Here is a 19,616-nt window from a genome sequence, read left to right as displayed (position 1 = left end):
CCCTTCCCTCTTCTCATTTTACAAAATTCATGTTAAAAACTTTGCAATCCACCTTGCTAGAGATTGTTTTCTTTTGGTTTTACTTTAGGAAGTTTACTGAACGGGATGGGCTGACAACTCTTACAGCTCCAGAAAACTGTATAAGAAAACATCCTAAATTAGCCCCTCTTTGCCTAGAAAAGTCCTTCAAAATTATTTCAGCAGTTGATGTTGAACTAGTTGATGTTGAACCCCACTCTCCTGATGAGAGCAGCACAGGCTGTGTGTTATGAGCTGGAAATCACAGACCATGGATTCCTGCACAGAGTGAGTATTAGCCAACTGTACCAATTGACCCCAAGGGCTAGGATTTCTTTTTTGTAGTAAGCCACTGTTCACACTAAATGTGAAATATTCCTGGGGTTTAAAACATGAAAGAAGTAAAATTTCAAACGTATGAGCACATAATAGTTTAACCATTTGAGCTACTCAAAGTATCTGAGCCCACCAGAGTCAGTCCTTTGTAGACCTCCAAAGGACTCAGCTAAAAGTGTGTTCCTGTTCATAGACATAAATACACAAACACATTAGATGATCTCTTTGAGAGATATTATATATCTCTCAAACATAAATATAATTACATGAGGAAGTATAAACACAGAGGAAAATTTATACAATTGATATCTGCATATAAACAACCCCTACCCACTTAAATAGGCCTGCCACAATCAAAATTTGTCTGAATCTCAAAATATCACCTAAATTTTGTTTGTGAACACTGAGCAATAGGGAAAAGCATATCTAGTACCTCAGATATCTGTAAGCTTTAATTCATTATCTAAAAGCAATAAAGACTATTTTGTCTGTTTCATATTAAAACATTTAAAGCTCTTGAAAATATAGTATTTTAGAGTGCATGCAGACATAAAACAATTTCATTAATTCAATTGTATTTATCTTAACATTTTCTTATCAGTATAGAAATTACATGAGGAGTTGAATTACTTAAGTGCATCCTATTCTTGACAAACATACACAAGTTCAATTAGACAGATGGATTTGCACTGCTCTACTCTTACTAGCACCTGTAAACACTTCAGAGAATTAGTACAATTTCAGTATTATAATTTCAGTAAAGCCTACTGATGTTAAAGGAAGTCCTGACCTGTCCATATCATAGTTATTTTTCAAAAAAATCATCATTCATAGTTCACAATATTGTAATATAGTGAATATAACTATAGTTCATAATATTGTAAATATTTTCACAGAAATTGTGGGATATTTTCCCTACTGCTGTTAGTTGAATGTCTGAAGAACTTACTAGACTTCTGGATTTTGCCTTCCAATTTTCAAGGTTAATTTATCTATAACTGTTAAGTATCTATTGCTGCAAATAAAACTTATTTTATCTTGAACAATATTTCCTCTTGGTGCTTGTTCTTGACACAGGATGCATACTGATGTGTAACCATGGGACTTTTTAGGATAGACCATGCTTTATTCTTCAAAGAGAATATGATGTATGTGTTTCAAAATAAAACCCAGATCACTCTGCTTTCATCCAAGCTGTGGTTATTACATCTGTCCCCAAGACACCTAAGCAATGTCCAAACACATCCTGTGGTCCAGCATGCACCAGGAACCCTTCTCAACTCATCTGGCAGGTCTCTAGGAGGTAACACCCTGTCTGGCTTTCTGCATCCCTCCAACATCACCACAGCAGGTTTTATATGCTCACATACTCTTACATGTCCTGATTTAATTAATGTAGACCCAAAACATTAGAGAGAGACTGGAAGTATTTGGAATTAAATCACCCATTTGGTGTCATCCCCATATATTAAGGAAAGTAAGTAAACCACCAGCAGAGGAAATGGCAGCCATCACTTGGGATTAACAAACATATTAATGACATGGGTTTGAAAAAAAACTTCAGTCTTAATCCAGCTTTTCGGGTATTTTGCTGGTATTTCTTACCACAAATGAAAATAAACCAAACCATCCTTTTCTGCACCAACACAGCTCTAACAGAAAATATCTGCAAATACTGGTAAAATAAAACTGAAATATTCTATCTGAAAGCTGGAGAAGTACTATGGCAAAACTTCTATGATAATTTAGAATATTTTAAGTCTAAGGGTGATTTAAACTATGATGCCCATAGGAAATTAGATAAAACTTGCCTATATGGAGCATATTCGTCTGGTAGAAAACTTTTGCTGGAAGTTTTCTTTAAACTTTTATGTAGGAAAAAAATCTCACAGACAAAGCACAAGAAGTTTTATGAGGTGAAAACACCAGAATTTTGTGCAAGCACAGAAAAATATCAACTGAGCCAACCTTCTCAGTTTTACTGTACTCCTGTGTAACTCTTAAGAAATGCAAAACTGAAGTTACCCTCCTGAGAGGTGGTAATGCCCAAAGGAATAAGACAATCCTACCTGAGTTAATAATTCATCAGGGATTATTCATCCATTTTTAAATGTGAGGATCTGGTCTGATCATTTTTATAGTTATTCTCACATTTTCAAGAAAGCTACAATTCACAGTATTTCAGTGCAATATAATTTGTGACTAACAAATGGGAAAATTAAAACAGAATGGTAGTGTGTTCTATAAACTCATCAATCACAAACATACAGATGACCCAGACTTCTTCAGACTTGCTAAATCCTAATGCCCCTTCAATGAGACCTAGACTTTGTGCATTTATTTAAAGAGTTCTAATGTGCTCATAGCAAGAATAACTGGAAAAAAAACAAAGCAAATGCTTAACAAATGCTTAATTTCTGGTCAAATAAGGTAGAATTTTTAAGCATTTCTTTGCATGATGTTAGCACAGGTTAGGATATTGCTAATTTTGAAGAATTTCTCTGCTCTGTGTTATGCACATCTCTTGCTTTGTGGCCAAGTCTACAAGAAATATCTGACACTATTTCAATCACACATCAGCATTTGCAGGACATAAAAGAGACACTTTCACCTTTTGTTTAAATTCTACTGAGAATTACACTATACTCAGGAGATGGAAAGCTCAGAATTCCCAAATCCCTCAAGCAAAATGCCGCTCTTAATAATAGGATTGTCTTGCACTCCCAGAGCAATTGATAGTCTATGTAAAATGAAATAGCTATCAAAGTTTCTACAGTATTGCAACTGCAAAAAGAGTGCAGACATCAAACATTTTCTGTTCACATCTGCTGCACAAGCCTCTTTTCAAGGAACAGAGCTTCTTGGGAGTGTAGAGGTCTGCAAACTTTTCAATATGGAAACTTTCCAACTCTGCTCTTAGGTCCTTCTCTAAAGGTAATGAGCTTGGGCAAAGATAAGCTGAATTTTTATTTGGCATCTTACAGGAATCCTAGGACATAAGAAAAAAAGTAAAATATCAAGCCTGCATGACACCACTGGTTTTGTCATTTGAAAAAAAAAAAAAGTAAATGGAGTTAAGAAACCCACAAATATCTCCATCTCCAAAATACAACCCATTCAGTTCAGACTTTCAGAAAAGTTCTATTTTTAGTATGAAATAACACATGTAGAATCCCATATACACATATTCACAGTATTTGCTCTTTCTGGCAGGAAATATTTTAAAAATATCTGGGTTTAATTTCATTAAAAAAAAAACCAAACAAAAAATTCCAAGGTTTGCTATTATGAAAGGAATTCCTTCTCTGAAGTAAGACTGAAACCTGTGTAATATTTTCTGAATTTCTCAAACTTGGAAGTCTGACTCCATTATGAAAAGCCATATTTGACTCTTACACCATTGATTAACTTCCTGTGCATATTCAATCAGGGTTTTTTATTTTTAAATTAAAAAAAAGGAAAAAAAGAATAAGAAACAAAAAGGCAACAAAAACAAAAAATCCCTCTCCCAATTTGTATATATAACAAAAAATTTCAATTTGTAAATATTGACAACAAAGTTAGGTTAGTTAATACTTTTTCCAAAACATTGGCACATTTCCTAAATTCAGTGTAAGAAGGGTCAGAATAATATGTGATAATCAACAGAAAAATGAGTTTTCCTGGGAAAGTGAGGAAACTTGTCATATCCTAGTTATACTGGCAAGGACAAAGCATAGAAAAAATATATTGTTAGTTTTGAAATTAAAATATTTGACAAAAAAAGCTTGCAGACAAACTAAACAGCAGCCTTGAAGTCCATTTCTAATTGATTTTACTTATTCACCAAAGGCATTGAAACAGTGCTATGAATTACTTATCCCCGAATGTGAGGGTGAAAGGTAACATCAAAAAACCAGTTAGCTTCATCTGATTCAATAAACTCTTAGAAAACGTGCACAATAGCAGCCAGCAAAAGCTTTTCTTGGCATATTGTACTTCTCAGTTTTAAACTGAAGAACCTACAGGATGTTAATAAATTGAGTACAATAGTATATCTTGCTTTTAATAAGGTGTTTGTTCTGAAAGCATATTAAAGCTTCATCCAAAATGAAGGTGATAATGCATATGTATGGCAGCTTAATAATAAAAATCACACCTTTCTTTCTTTTCTTCTTACCTAGATCCTTCCCTCCACCTCTTTCAGAAGCTGCACATTTTTTAAATGAGTTTCCTGGTCATTAAGTAAGAAAAGTGTATTAGATGTTTTTAACATATTTGATTTTTCAGATAAAATGGAATGCTTGAAAGCCCTCAACAGTGATTGAAGGTGTTTCTTTGCTCTACTCTAAAAGCTTTTTTGGCAAGTTTCCAACCAGTGAAGCACTTCACTGCACAGATGAGATCCGTGCAATGATTTATATTAAAAAGTTACACTCCTTTAAGGAAGGTAAGCGTAGTAAGAGGTGGTAAATAACCAGTATCTAAAGACCAAACACCAGCTGCTCTATAGCTACACATTTTATATCCCTGCTTATATATAATCTTAATTCTGATTATGCTGCTACCTCATCAACTCTCTAATCAGTTAAAATTCTTAAAGTGTGAAAAAGAAAAAAGAAATCAAGGATTCCAGTATGATTAATCAATCACACTAACACCCACTGGTGCAATTCTCATACAGGATTGTATCAGATATACAATGGAACAGAAGCATGGAAGAGCTGGCCTATGGCAGCCCACATTTGAGAGGTAAATCAATGATTTCTAGAGTGAAAGACTCATCTGAGAGACTGTAGGAAGTTATAAAAATCCAGGCAAGGTAGCAAGTAACTCTACTCTTAAAAAGATTTCTAATGACTTAGATTTTTTTTTTTTAATTTCCATTAAGATGTTTTTCTTTTATCTAACTACTACCTGCTAGATATTTGTAAACCAGAAGGCACACTGAGACTTTTTGAAATGAGAATTCAAGCATTAGTGGGAGGATGTTGGGGACAGACAGGCAAACAGAAGGATCTTGTTCCCAGGAGGGAATGCCAGACAAATTCTGCACTTATATGGTGAGGCTTATGCCACATCTCCAAAGAGGCTTCAGCACGGACATGTTCAAAGTGGATTTCTGCACTTAGATGAAATTCGATGAAATTCTCCTAACTAATGATGGAGATCCTGGGAAGGTGAAATCAGTGTGTTCCAAAGGCTGTAACTATCATTCTCCTGTCTCACTTTGACAAATATTATAGAGAACTGCAGATATGTTTGTTCCTGGAACATTCGCAGTGAATTTCCATGACTCCAAAAGGTGTGAGAGATTTGATAAACATCAGCTAAACACCAGAACAACCCTTAAACCCACCCAATTTCAGTAAACAGTATTTATCCTTATTTCCTCTTTACCTCACCTTCTTATTACTCTCAGAGTACACACACAGAAATTCATGCCCTGGGTAGAAAAATATCCAAGTGCAATCACTGGAAGAAAAATGGTACTTAATTCCTTTCAGTGAGATAGGGCACATTTAATTTAAATTATACACAAATGAAGGCTACAGGTCCCAGAAGGGGTGGCATACAGCCCTACAGAGAATAAAATATTGCCCTCCCTAGAACCTGTCAGTTTTAATTGATCATTTGGATGGGTTTTTTTTTCAAATCACAGAGGCTTTTGAAATGTGAGGCATTATCCAAAATGAATCAAAATTAAAGGAAGATTTATTTCACTCAGTTTTGGATCAAAGCTCTGTGTGAAGACACTGACAGGTTTGATACTTTGCCTGTGTTTCTTGTTATAACTTTCAAAAAATTATAAAGTGTAATTTAGTATTATAACTTTCACAAAATTATAAAGTATCCATGACTTACGAGGAAAGGATCCCACACCTGGTTCCCTGCACTGCAGCTCTGGTGCCAAACCTCAGCTGCATTTCTCACAGATGCTCTTTGCACAAAAAAGAATTATCAGAGGTACAAACCATGAGAGAACTGAATCATATCTCTGAGGAGATGAGAGAAAAAGGATTCTAGCTTGTTTTCTTCACAGAGTTTTTCTTCTTTCAAGAGGCAAAACATGTTTAGTAAACTGCTTCTTTATAATGAAAGCATGCCAAAGCTGAAAGTTTCATGTTTTGTTTGTTTTCCAGCTGAGGCTTTTAGGATACAGTGTTTTAGCATTGTTGTAGCATCCACAATAAACTACAGACAGTCCTGAAAATCTTCAAACTGCAAGATACGACAGAGACACCTACTACTGCTCTGCTCTGGTAGGTCACCTCTTGGATCAACTCTGGTGATAGGAAACCTGTTTTATCTTAGTTATCCTTTGCATCTTTTGTTTCTTTACTGAGCGACTTTTCATTGAGTTTTATGCAGCCAAAATTTTTACTAGTAAAAGATAAACAAAAAAAAAAAAACTCCAAAGGATTATTCCCATGACCTTTTGTCATTATTTTTAAGCCCAGTTGGTACATGAACATCAGCCTACATATTATTATCGGAGAAAATGCTGTCTCAAAATTACCAAGAGGTAAAAAACATCATTTACACGGAAGAAAATAAAATTACACTACTGGTTAAAAGATAAAGCATATTGAAAGAATTTTTCATGTGGCATTTTCATATGATAAATAAGTCTTAAAAGTTTGAGTTTCAGTCTCCGTATAAATAAGTGGATGTTAATAGGACATGCATACAGACTCCCCTTTTAAAATACCAATGAGATGTCCCTTATGTTTTTACATGTGTAAGTACAATTAATCCAGCAACCCAACTGGAAACAAAATTGCTTTAGTTAACCAACCATTGCAAGGCAATCCAGTGTGGTATCAAATGTAATTGTAGAAGATTCATTTGGGGAATAACAGCAATTACTTCACACAGAATTCTTCCTTTCATTCTTTCAGCTTGCATATATTTTTTTCATGAGTCTCTATCTCAGAAAAATAATTGGACAATCACAACTGTCAAAAGCATCCCCCTTTCAATCTGTAGTGTACAAGACATTTCAAACTGACAAGGCTGTTTCATTTAGATTTATTGGTTTGTACCTCTGAGTTGTAACTGCTTTAATCTAAAATATTCAGGCTTAATTCCTCCAGCTGTACAGGCAGCTGGGGAATTGGGCAGTACCAATGCAGTGGGAAATAGAGAATGGGATTTCTCCATTTGCCTGAAGCTAGGCATTTTTGATTTGCCTTCATAAACTTCACAAATATTCTCTTAAAACCTAATAGTTTTCTAACAGGTAAGTATTATTTTTGGGCCATACAAGTAAACTGCAGTTCAACTGTTTTAAATAACTTTGTGCTTCATCAAGAAATAACACTTTACAATCCAATATTTCTTTTTTTCCCTTTTTTACTAAGAAGATATTTGATATTCTTAGTTAATATTATTAATGTTACTTTGAATAATTTTGTACATTTAGTAAATTAATTAGTCATTTCCAAAAGTATTTGTCTATTTAATTATCAGTGAAAAATGCCCATATCCAAAATTATATTTTTTCTTGTCACTTAGTTAGAACTAATGGTAAATATGTAAGATGGATGCTCTTAACTCATTTTCGATTTCCAAAATATCTCTGGGAATAAATATGTTTTTTTTTTCCTTGTAGTAGCTTATTTCAAAAGACCGTATCTAAAATGCTGAATTTTTATTATATGGTGACATTAATCTGAAAATGAAATTAATGCTTGCACGTTTCTTTTGCTGTGAACTGTTCACAACCCACTCATATTTAGAGTAAGGTGTTAGAACAGGCACCCTGGTGTATTTGATTGACACATCCCTTGTAGCTCTGCGCAGACCTTGGTCTCACAGTCAGCCTTCTCTGCCCTTCCTTTTTTGCATATGTTCCACTCAAGGCAGCCCATATACACTGCCCCAGGAGGAATGCTTGGGATATTTTCTCCTGAAAACTCCATAGGCTTTTATTCGTCTGCAATCTGACTGTCAAGGACATTGCTGATCACAAGCTCATTAGAAGCAGAAATAGCTTGTCCCATGAGTTTCATTCTACTGTGACTCATGTGCAATGCTGCTGGAAGGGCTTTCATCACCCAAACCCAAATCCTGGATGAGAAATGAACCTCACTCAGCCTCATATAGACCATTCATAATGCTATCAGAAGAGCTTTAAGAACCTTTAACTGCAGAAAGTTGGACAGCCTATCTTCTATTTTCCATCAGAGCCATTAGGAGAATGATTCTTCCAGTGAAAATTAAGTTTATCATAAAGATCTGTGTGCAAACTAATTCAAGCAGGCATTTTCTAAAAAGTAGTCCAGAAGAGAAGAAAGATTACTTCTGGCAAAAATGGAACAAATTAAATTATAAGAGGCTTAATACATTTATTTGAAATTTAATTGCATAACCTAATGTCAAGGTTATTATATGGTGCACACTGTTCTGATCCAAATTCAAAACAGTGAAGTACAATATCAGCTTGCAGTTACTTTATTATAAATCCAACTGCATTTTTTTTTCAATGCTGACCATAGCCTTTCCCTGAACTACAACATCAATATAAAATCACATTTCCAAAATATTTTGAGATGTCTCCTTGGAAATGAACTCAGGTGAAACCTGAAGCCTCTTTTCTATGACTGACTTGTACTGTGAAAAAAAGGATACAAAGAAAAACAAAAGCTGAGGCGGTGTTGACATGATGCCACAACATAGCAGAGAAGCAAAATGATTAGAATGAGATCCTGACTGTATTCACACAGCTCTGCACTGAGTCCATCAAGCCTGCAGGTTTTGTTTTCCAGTCACAAGAGACACAGATCAGCAGAAAAGGTCGCTGCAGCATTCTCGTTCCAGCACCTCCATGGAATATGCATTGTGTGTTTTGCTGCGTGTCGGAGGCTGTGCCTGTGCAGAGAGCACAGCTAAAAACATCCAGGCTGTGTCCAGACTCTCTGCACTCCTCAAATCAGTCACTCCTCTCTGAATTACATGGCCTGACCTCACCAGCTTTTTTGTCTGTTTTCAGATCTTCAAGTGCCTGAGTAACACTGGATCAGAGTGAACATTTCTGCAGGTTTTCACTGGGTTAGAACTAATTTTCTTCATAGTAGCTAACATGGGCTATATTTTGGATTTGTCCTGAGAAAAGTGTTGATAATTCTGGTGTGTTTTTTCTAATTTATTTATTTTTATTGCTGAGGAGTGTTCTTGTGCAGCTGAGGCCTTTTCTGTTTTTCACAGTGCCCCACCAGGGAGGAGGCTGGGGGTGCACATCTGTCCCCAGCTGACCCAGGGATATCCCGTGCCATACAGCACCCTGCTCAGTGTATAACATGCAGGAAGGAGAAGGAAAGGGGTAGAATTTTGGAGGGATGGTGTTTGCCTTCACAAGTCACCATTAAGGGCAAAGGAGCCCCATTTTCCTGGGGATGGATGAACACCTTCCTGCCCATGGGAAGTGCTGAAGGAATTCCTCGTTTTGCTTTGCTACTCCATGCAACCTTTGCTTTAATTATGAAACTGTTTTTATATCAACCATGAGTTTTCTCATTTTAACTCTTGCAATTGTCTCCCCTGTATCCTGACTGGGAGTGAGCAGGTGCCTGTGCAGTGCTTACTTGTCAGCTGGGGAAAAACCACAACAACATTGTTAGAAAACCACTGTGCATTTAACTGTGTGCTAAATGATTCTCATGGATGTGCAAACACAGTCAGGGTTTGCAGCAGCATCATGTAAAAGCACCATCTGCTTTTATTTCTGAAAGAACATGGAATAAAGGCATAATAAATAATTTTGACACTTAGCCAGGAACTATAGCCTAAAATTAAGAGGCTTAGAATCATGCAGCAAAATATTAATTTAGCCAAATTGGTAATAAAAACATCAAGGTACATTTTGAAATCATGCCACTTATTTTTTCAGTAAAGCCTGAAATGATTAAAGAAGATAATTTAATGTTTGACCAGGTTGGGCCTCTTTCAGCAGTACTAGAATATAGAAAAAAGATATGCAGTTATTAAAATACGGAAAGATATTCTATAGAAATGTCTTTGACTCCCAAGTCATGCAGAAAACCAAATCCTTCTGTATTAAGCTTTTCTTGCTTGGGTTTTTTTTTTTTTTTTTTTTTTTTTTTGGTTTGTTTGGGGTTTTTTTCTCTTTACACAAGAAAAAGACAATTTGTAAAAATCTTTTCAATGATTCTGTTTCGGTGTTTGGAATAAGCACACTTTTAACTGATAGCAACCATCACTCAAATGTCTTCTCTGTAATCATTCCTTGTCTGTCAAAGCAAACAGATGTCTTGTGTACAACTCAGAGCTACATCTCTGGGCTGTGAAGCTCCCTATGAGCTTCTGAAGGGAAAAGTTCATTTTATTCTCTAGGCACCCTGACTGAGACTCTGTTTACTGAATTAAATAACTGTCTCTTCATAGTCAATAACCCTTTCTGTAGTAGATACATAAACAACATATTTGTAAGACTACAGTTAACATTTCAAAGAGGAAAAATCGAAGAAGGTTAAAAGGAGAAAAACTGAAGCTTACCCCAAACTCATCCCTCCACTGATGTGATGCTTGGTACTTCTCTGCTTCTTTAGCAAGGCGCTGAAGAACAAAGAGAGAGAACATAAATTTTAGTCTTTATTGATTCTTTACACAAAAAAAAAAAAAAATCTTTCTCTTTTACTTTTTTCCTATGCATATTTTCTCTCTAAAAATTCTATATCTATGCTTTTTTTCATTTGCTTGAAAATTATATGCATTTGAGTAAAGGTGAGCCATGTCATATAAAAATACTATTTTCTGTATTATTTTATATTTAAGTACCATAACGCATTTGAAAATTTAACCCTCACTCCAATATAATTTAAAAAGTTCTAGTTAAGTTCAAAATCCATCAACATCCTGCTGAAAATACTCTCTCTTTACACACACTATCTTGTCTTATGTGCATTAATTGAATCTATTATCTAATGACAAGTACATATTAAAATAATAAAACACCATGTTATGGACATTTATTTCTCTGTTATATCATTTAGCTTCAATTATAGAAACTCCTGACAACCCTGTGATTACTAGGGATACATAAAAAGTCAATAATTTGGGACTGGCTGGAGTCTGATCTCATGGATTGAATTAGCAGCTGGAGAGTAACAAGCATGTTCCTAGAAGGAATTCACCCAATTTAATACTTTGAATAAATCCAGTCTTCTCACTTAGCCCCACAGAAAGAAAAGCACTGGAATTTGCTCTTTCAAATCAATCTCTTGTACAGATACATCCATTAGATTGGACCATGTGTTCCTCCTCATAAGTCTGAAAAAAACCTGTTTGGACACAATTCTTAGGACTTCACTACAATTTTGCAAACAGAATTTGCCAAGGTAATGCATGTTGTCCAGCAAAGCTGCACACTGATCCCCCATCCCACAGATGCACCCATCCCTAAAGCAAGCCAGCTCACCCTGAAGAAGCAGCCACCTGATGTGAATGCAGTTCATGTGGACTCAGCCATGTCCTAATTGGTGAGTGACTTACTTTTAGACATAAATTATTTTACAGCCCAATAAAAATTTTAGCAACTGTTTTTAGGAGTTATGGTCCCTTTCTAGGAGACACAGCCTCACTATGTCCACCAGATAAGTAGGGATGAAAATGCTTACTCTGTAACAATAAATCTGATGACCCTTTTGTCCCTATAGGACACGAAAGAACACAAGCTCACACCGCTGTTCTCAAGGTGTAGAAAAAGGGAAGTTTATTCTCTGACTCCAACATTTAGAGTTTTCTGAGAGTGACAGTGGATTGGAGGGTGACAGTGCCACCTCTCCAATGACACTGGACAAACTAACAGTCCATCAAATTTCTCTTCCACCACAAAGGAATGCAAAACAATGAGTTATTTACAGAAAGGGTGTGAGAAAGTTCACTACAAGAATGTCAACATCAGAAGGCTTAGAAAATCTTAAAAGAACAGGGTGACACCCTTTTAACATTCAGACCAATCCTTACACAAGATGAACTGGTGTCTGGTTCACATTTTCAGTTGAGTCACCTTGTCAGTTCTTGCCAACAGCAAAAGGAATATGGCCAGAAATCCAGGCAAGCTGGAGTTCCAGACATGGATCTGTCAGAACCTCACCTCAGACCGTGCCACTGCCTGTGCTGCCTTATCCCCTGAGAGCAACCCTTCCTGCTCTACAGCTACCAGGATGATTGGCACATTTCAAAAGTCAGAACTTAGGATCTTTTCCTTACTTTAAGGTTTGGAATAATTCTTTAAAACCAGAAAAAATGTCAACTATGTCCTCTACTGCCACAAAATGTGTCCCCACTCAGTTGTTTTATTGTCAGTTCAAATGATCCCTATCTAACAGAAAGCTACCAGCATCTTACAGGCACTGCTCACTGGAGGTGCATCCACAGTAACCAAGTACCACATTAACCAAAGGAAAACTATGATATCATTTCTTACATTATATTGGAAAAAAACACAGTCAAACTCTCTCTTGACTGCACTGGACAAACATCTACAGCATTTCACGTTTTGGTAATACACTAGAACAACTTTGTCCATCCAATTTATTCACTTAATCTAGCCCATTCAATATCTAAATTTGCATATCCTTTGATAAATTCAAGATGATTAAGTCATATTTCACCAGATTGTAGCAAAGCAAGATATAACACTTGCTACATGTGTAAATACCTGCAGTTAACACTGTCCTCAGATTTCCTTCACACTCTGCTCCATTGCCTTAAGGAACTCTGAGAACCACAAAAGACAGCAGAACCCAAATGCACAAAATGATAGATGGATTATGGAGAGAAATATACACTCATCATTAACACCACTAAGAATTTTCCATGGAAAGAACTGAGGACATGCTTGAAGTTCCTCAGTTCAAATGGTAGATTTCTTAGCTAATCTGCACTATGAAGTGAAAACGCTTAAAGCAAATTAATAATAATAAAAAAGTTGGTTTGGGTTGCTTTCTTTTGTCTCAAATGAAGGGGAAAAAAGAATATCCCTCACAAAATTCTAATCTTATTCTCCTTTGGAATTTTGCAGTCAGGCTTCAGCTAGAACCCATCCTAAGCAACCTTCTAAAGTAACAGTACATGCAACAGCTACAATGCTTTATATCTTAAAATAGCCTCCAAAATGAGAGGCTGGCATTCAGGGCATGTGTACAGAGCTTTGTTAATGGTGATCAAGCTCATATGAAAGTGCAAGAAAACTGTTTAAGAAATAGTAATAACCAATGAGAAAACAGTTGTTCCTTGTCCCCTAGAACCCCAAACCTGATACCATAATGAAAGTACACACGACAACAAGACAGGACCATGCATACAGGTTCCAGCAACGGGTTGAGATACCTTTTTGATTTCTTCATCACTTTTTACCTAAGTAACCTTTTGCTCTACTGTCCAAAATCAGTATTTTTTTTGTTGATGTTCCAGTTATTTGATCAATTAAAAAAAAAATTATCTGCAATATATCCAATACTTTAGCTGGAGTGTATATTTAGGATGTACCTCATATTACCCTGTGTCAACACTCCTTGGCCAAAAATAGCCAGGCAGTTAAGCAAACTCAAGTTACTTGTGCCTTTTACTGTGACACAAGGAGACTAATTTTTCATCTCAAAGAAACCATGAGATTTCTGCTTCCTTTTGAGGTATGCAAATGCCAGGTCTGGCCTTCCCTGTGTTGATGGAGCAGTCTCTGGGGAATGCTGACAGAGAAGCTGCACAACAGCTGGCTGGCACCTGGAGCTTCCCATTTTCCTCTCATTACAATGAGGGTTTAATAAGGCAACAGCTTCTTTAACACCATGACCCACTGCAGCTCCCTGCAGGTTTCTCCAGCAAATACTAAAATCCTGAGATATTAATTTTTATGTGTAAAAAAATAAGAAGAAATGGGCTTAAACAATATTCTTGTATATTAGTTTTTAATAATTTTTTCCTCCATGCTCTCTGTATTGCTTGTTGTATAGATGAAAGCTGAGAGATGTTTTCATGCCTTGAACAAACAGCATATTTTGGATACAGAGTAGGAAAAGAAGAAGAAAACTAAAAATGAAAAAAAGAAACAAAACTAACATGTAACAGGAGTGTTCTGGCTTACTTCATGATATTTAAAGAACCGCACTTCGTGCAGTCTGCTGGAGAGCACAGATTTACTCTGAATTAGTAAATAAATTGTGGAACCATGACCAGGGAGAGAGGGCTGCAAAGGCTAACAGAATGCTGTAGCATCTCTTCATGTCCTTTGGAGGATGCCTGACAGCTGTGTGATGGTGCTTTTTAAGTGAGGGATCAGAGGGGCTGCTGCCAGATTTAGCCAGTGTGATTGACACAGTAGATGATGCCAAATTTAAGGTGCTTGGAAACACTTTGATTAAACATGCAATTTGTTTACTAAATTTTCCTAGATTAAACAATTACTTCTACGTATTTTTTTTCATTATTTTTCAAATTTTTTCAAATTATTAATGATAACAAATTTCTCCCCCTTTTTTTTTTTTTTTTTCCTTAGCAGGGTGCAGAGCTCATTATTTTCAGGAATTTCCAGAATACTTAGCTCATTAATAAAAAAATTTTAAAAATATCCTTTATAAATCAGTCACTGCTCACAAATAAGTATTTTTAATCAAACTTTAAAAGGAGTCAAGAGGCACCTGCCACTAGATTTCCTTATATGTTTCAAAGAGAAAGGTGATCTTCAAAGGAAAACAGCTATTGAAAAGCTAGATAAGGTGCAAGTGCTAAATCACTCCACCAGCCTCTGAATCTTTCTTTAACTTTTAAAGGGATTATAAAAGATTATACACATACAAACACACACACAAATAATAGAAAAGGAAAACAACTAAAAGAGATCCAAAACCCAGCTGCTTAACAATCTCAAAACCCTCTATTTCCAAAGGTCTTGTCCCCAGTTTCCAAGTTCACGTTACTATCTCTGAAAGGCAGCCTTTGATGCAGTACAGACAGCAAGAATCTTTATCTGATCTGTAAAGATCAACTCCCTAGCCGGCCTATTCATCTTCCAGCTTTCATTTTTCTTACATTTATGTCATATTTTTATCTCCTCCTTGCCAGCACAAGATTCTGTCAGCAAACGGCCCAATTAAATTTATATTCAGTACAATGAAATAATTTTCTTTTGTGCTTCCCATTCTCCTTTAAGTGTTTTATTTGAAAATAATATTCAACTAGTTCCTGATGTATTAAGCTATTATAAAATGTGTAATCTTGAGAGTTAATAGATATCAGTAACCTCACAAACTTTTTAAAACACAAAATCTAAGGGTTTATCGGTTATTTTAAGAAAATAAGTACCATGGAAAAACATGTCAATATCAAGCTTATAAAGAACAACATAGAATACAGAATGACCTTTGAGCCTGGATTGTAGAATATTATCCAAATACTCAAACCTGTTCTTGGATGAAGGGCACAAAAGCCACAAGAACTATGTGTAAAAGTGGTGTAATACACAGTTTTCATATATGTGTCTGAAACACAAATATTTTTCTTCCATAGTTGATTATGAATTGGACATGAATTACAAGATGAAGAAGAGATTTTGTAAGACTCATGTATTGTTGTCTAAAGTGTCAATGCAAGACTGATACTGTTATTTCACTACAGGTTTAATACAGACTGACAAAGTCCAAAAGATTACATTCTCAGCTCAGTAAGCTGTTACATTCTATATTAAAACAAATTAGAACTATTTTCTTCTAGCTTGATTCTGTTTTCTTTAAGTGCGTAGCTTATGTTATATTTTCGTAGGAATTCTTGGTAATGAATTATCCAAATACCATGAGTCACCCTATTGAATAATTGTACCCAACTCTATAAAAAGACCACCCAGGTTATAACAGAGAGTTTGAGCTCAGCAAACAACTGTAAACTGGAAAGTCAATAACCCAAAAGTGAGCATAGATGTACTAAAGATGGCAAGACCATAACCCTCACATAAACACATCTGGATTTTTTTTCTTTTGTCTTATTTCCATACTTCCAGAGGGACACAGAAGGAGTTAATAGGGGCTTACTACCCTTTTACATGTCACTTATAAAGATATTTCCTATATGATCTTTCTAACAAGTGGGCACTGATAATAGTTATCACGACAAAGGCTCTCTAGATTTGATGATGCTGAGGCATGTCAGTTTGGGTAGGACAGTCCCAACCATAAAACAGTGTCTTAGATTGAACCAAAGACATGCTCAATTATTGTGATTTGAATTGTAACCATGAGTTTAAATGTTTCTTCTTTCAAGTAAATTCACTTGCTTTTAAAAATATTGTGATCACTAACACTGAAGCACAAAATTTCCCATGATAATTCATATTTCCCTATGTCAAATAAGGACTTTTTTCCCTAAGCTTTGCTGTATTCCATTATATAAAGGCCATAATCTTCAGCAGAAGGGTAACTAGAACTTTAAACATCTTCTTGAGAATATTTTTTTAATATAGTTACCAAATATAGTTTTTTGGGTTGTTTTTTCTTTGTGTGATTTTTTTGTTTGTTTGGATTTTTTGGTTTGTTTTTTTTTTTTTCTTTTTTGCTGATCTGCAGCTTGGTTACATTTGAGGTATTTACACTGCAAAGTCACAGCTTCTCTTTACTCTGACATCTGCTGTGACACATGATGGTAATGTGAGCTGTGCTCTGTTAATGAGGATCTCTGAAGCATATAAGGTCACAGAATTACTGTGTTTATAAAAGGTCTCCTATATTCTATACAGAAAATGTATGTTGTATGCCTCAGCTGCTCTCTGGGAACATTTGAGTCATATCCATATGGGAAAAGGGTATACCAGGGGTCTGCTGACATTGTAATACTTACAAAAAGCAGTCTTCATATAAAATTACTGGCCTAAATGTCTATGTATTTTAAGACGATTGGGAATTAGTAAATTTTTTTGAAAAGCTAATGTTAAAGATAATGTTACAACTCTGGAAAACTGTTCAAAGTAACAATTCAATCCTGGTCTTCTACTTTATAAACAATTAGCAGCAACCTAAAATGCTACATTTATTTTTTTCTAATTCAGCTGTAGATTACAAAGCTCAACTTTAATTAAAAAGTAAGCAGAAAAGTATTTCCCACAGTTTGTCTGCTTTTCTAATGCATTTCAAGAAATTTCTGCTTTATTCATATGAAAAATAATTCTATTTCAGACCTTCTTAGTCAGTTTTTCTAACAGGATTACCTTATATACAAAGAAAGGCTGTCATGTTGGTTACAAAGTAACTTAATGGAAAAAAAAAATCTTCCCATTCCATGTATTTAGAAGACAGAGCTTTAAAGGTTTTCAGTATTTGCTAATTGTTATAATGAAAATCATTATTTTTCATTCAAGACAACCTTTATTCCTCTTGTTTACATAAATAAAAGAAGAAAAAATAAGGCTAATTCTCTACATAGAACTTTTACTCATGGTCTTGTTCCTAAGCAAATGAAGCCACTGGTCAAAATAAGATCAGAAATCAATGGGAAATAAAATCTGAACTAGAGTACTTGAGATTACCATATTGTAGGTAAAGTTAACACTTTCTGACATAACTAATCACATTTATTTCAACAGGAAAAACTGAAATTGGGATGCCCTAAATAAATGCATCCCACACGTGCTTTTGATGACTAAAGTGAAATGTGCAATCACCTGTCACTGACAAAAGTGTCATATAAGGAAAGTAAGAAAGGACAAAGCCCAAAGAATATTTGTCACAGTGACACTTCTCCATTACATAAAAGCAGCCCTTCTCAAAAGCATGAACTAGAAATAGGTCTTCACTTATATTTGTTCCTAGCAAATTGAAGAAAAGTGGCATAGTGGCAGTACTTCAAGGCCTAAAAGAGAGCTGAAAGAGTCTTTAAAATATAATATATTAGGATTTTCAGTTAAGTTTTAGGAAGAATCTCAAATCCTTCAGAAGTAGTCAAATGTACAGATATTGTCACTTTTTGTTTCCGTCCTGAAAACAAACCACAGAAGTGCTGGAGCTATATACAATACTAAAAGTCATCCTTGGAGAAAAATTAACTAAATAACAAATAAATAAATAAATAAATAAATAAATAAATAAATAAGCTAAACCCTATACATTTAAACTTCTGGAAAAGTGGTTTAGCTTGATAGGCACTTAGGTGAGTGCGCAGCCTGCAGAAGTTGCAGGGGATGATGTCAAGTACCAGTTTGTAGCTGTGAGAAAAGTCACTGGTGTCACCTCAGCTTTGTATGTAATGTCCATAATCCTTACTAGAACTAGCAAGACCATTGGTACATGATGAAAAGAAAGCTTACATGAGCAGTCAAAGGGAAAAATGAACCACAGGTCCCAAGGCACTGCTGGAGGAGCATCTGAGTCCCAGAGAACAGATCAAATAGAGGCACAATGAAGAATGTAGGGAGCATAAAATTGTTTTCTCTAACTGATGCACTGAGTCCTGCCCATGAGGCATGAAATATTATTTGTGTGAAATACCTGACACACTTAATATGATGCAGTAGGGGTGTACAAATTTATTATATTCAACTATTATTAAGCAGCAAAAAGGAGAGTAGCAGATTCACATCAGAAGGTAGAGAAGCAGAATTTCCACATTTACAGGGAGAGGGAAAGAGGAAGGAAGTTCAGTTTCCAAGCCAGAGTATATTTCTAGGATGTGTGCAATCAGGAGATTTGAGAAGCTGGGAAATGTTATGACAGCTTGATACTGCCAGAAATGTTTCAGTAGACAAGGGAGCACGATAGAGACAACTGTAGATAAAGGCATGAAGAAAAACTATTAGAAGAGTAAGATAGCCTGTCAAATGCATCTTGACATCTAGCAGTGAAATTTCACTAGAGTGGTGTATAAAAATAGCAGAAGACCACTTCTCTTAGGACATCATTCATCCTTCTCATTTGCAGAGGCTTAAACCCCTTAGAGATTATTACATTTTCACTCTAATAATTCATATGGCTTAAATGTAAGGCACATTAGTGTTATATTTTTAAACAGGCTCAAAGTGAAGGACACACACTGAAACCATTAGACCGAAATGCCAACTGCTCCAACAAATCTCAAATTGCATAACACCACCAGCTCCAGCTCACTGCCTGCCTTGGGAAACTCTTTTACACAGCTGAGCTAGTAACTTCACAGGCATGATTAGAAAATGACATGGATATTGAGTAGACATGACTTGTTAGCCTGTTTTTTTTTCACAAACTTCCTATCAGCTCAAGGAGAAATCATAACTATACAAATGTGGGTTTTTTTAAATATCA

General features: G+C 35.5%; 1 protein-coding gene across 2 annotated transcripts in view; it reads right to left on the bottom strand.

Moving 5' to 3' along the window:
• The window catches only part of CACNA2D1 (calcium voltage-gated channel auxiliary subunit alpha2delta 1), a 365,213-nt gene that overhangs the window by 182,283 nt on the left and 163,314 nt on the right, over positions 1-19,616 (bottom strand). For both annotated transcript variants that reach the window (XM_059471496.1, XM_059471497.1), the window contains exon 4: positions 10,852-10,911. In XM_059471496.1, the coding sequence (XP_059327479.1) occupies positions 10,852-10,911 (60 nt within the window). The remainder of the gene's footprint in view (positions 1-10,851; positions 10,912-19,616) is intronic.

The sequence above is a fragment of the Ammospiza nelsoni genome, chromosome 5, assembly GCF_027579445.1.
Source record: "Ammospiza nelsoni isolate bAmmNel1 chromosome 5, bAmmNel1.pri, whole genome shotgun sequence".
Taxonomy (NCBI): domain Eukaryota; kingdom Metazoa; phylum Chordata; class Aves; order Passeriformes; family Passerellidae; genus Ammospiza; species Ammospiza nelsoni.
Note: the sequence above shows the minus strand (reverse complement) of the source record. Positions and strands in the feature narration are given on the sequence as shown.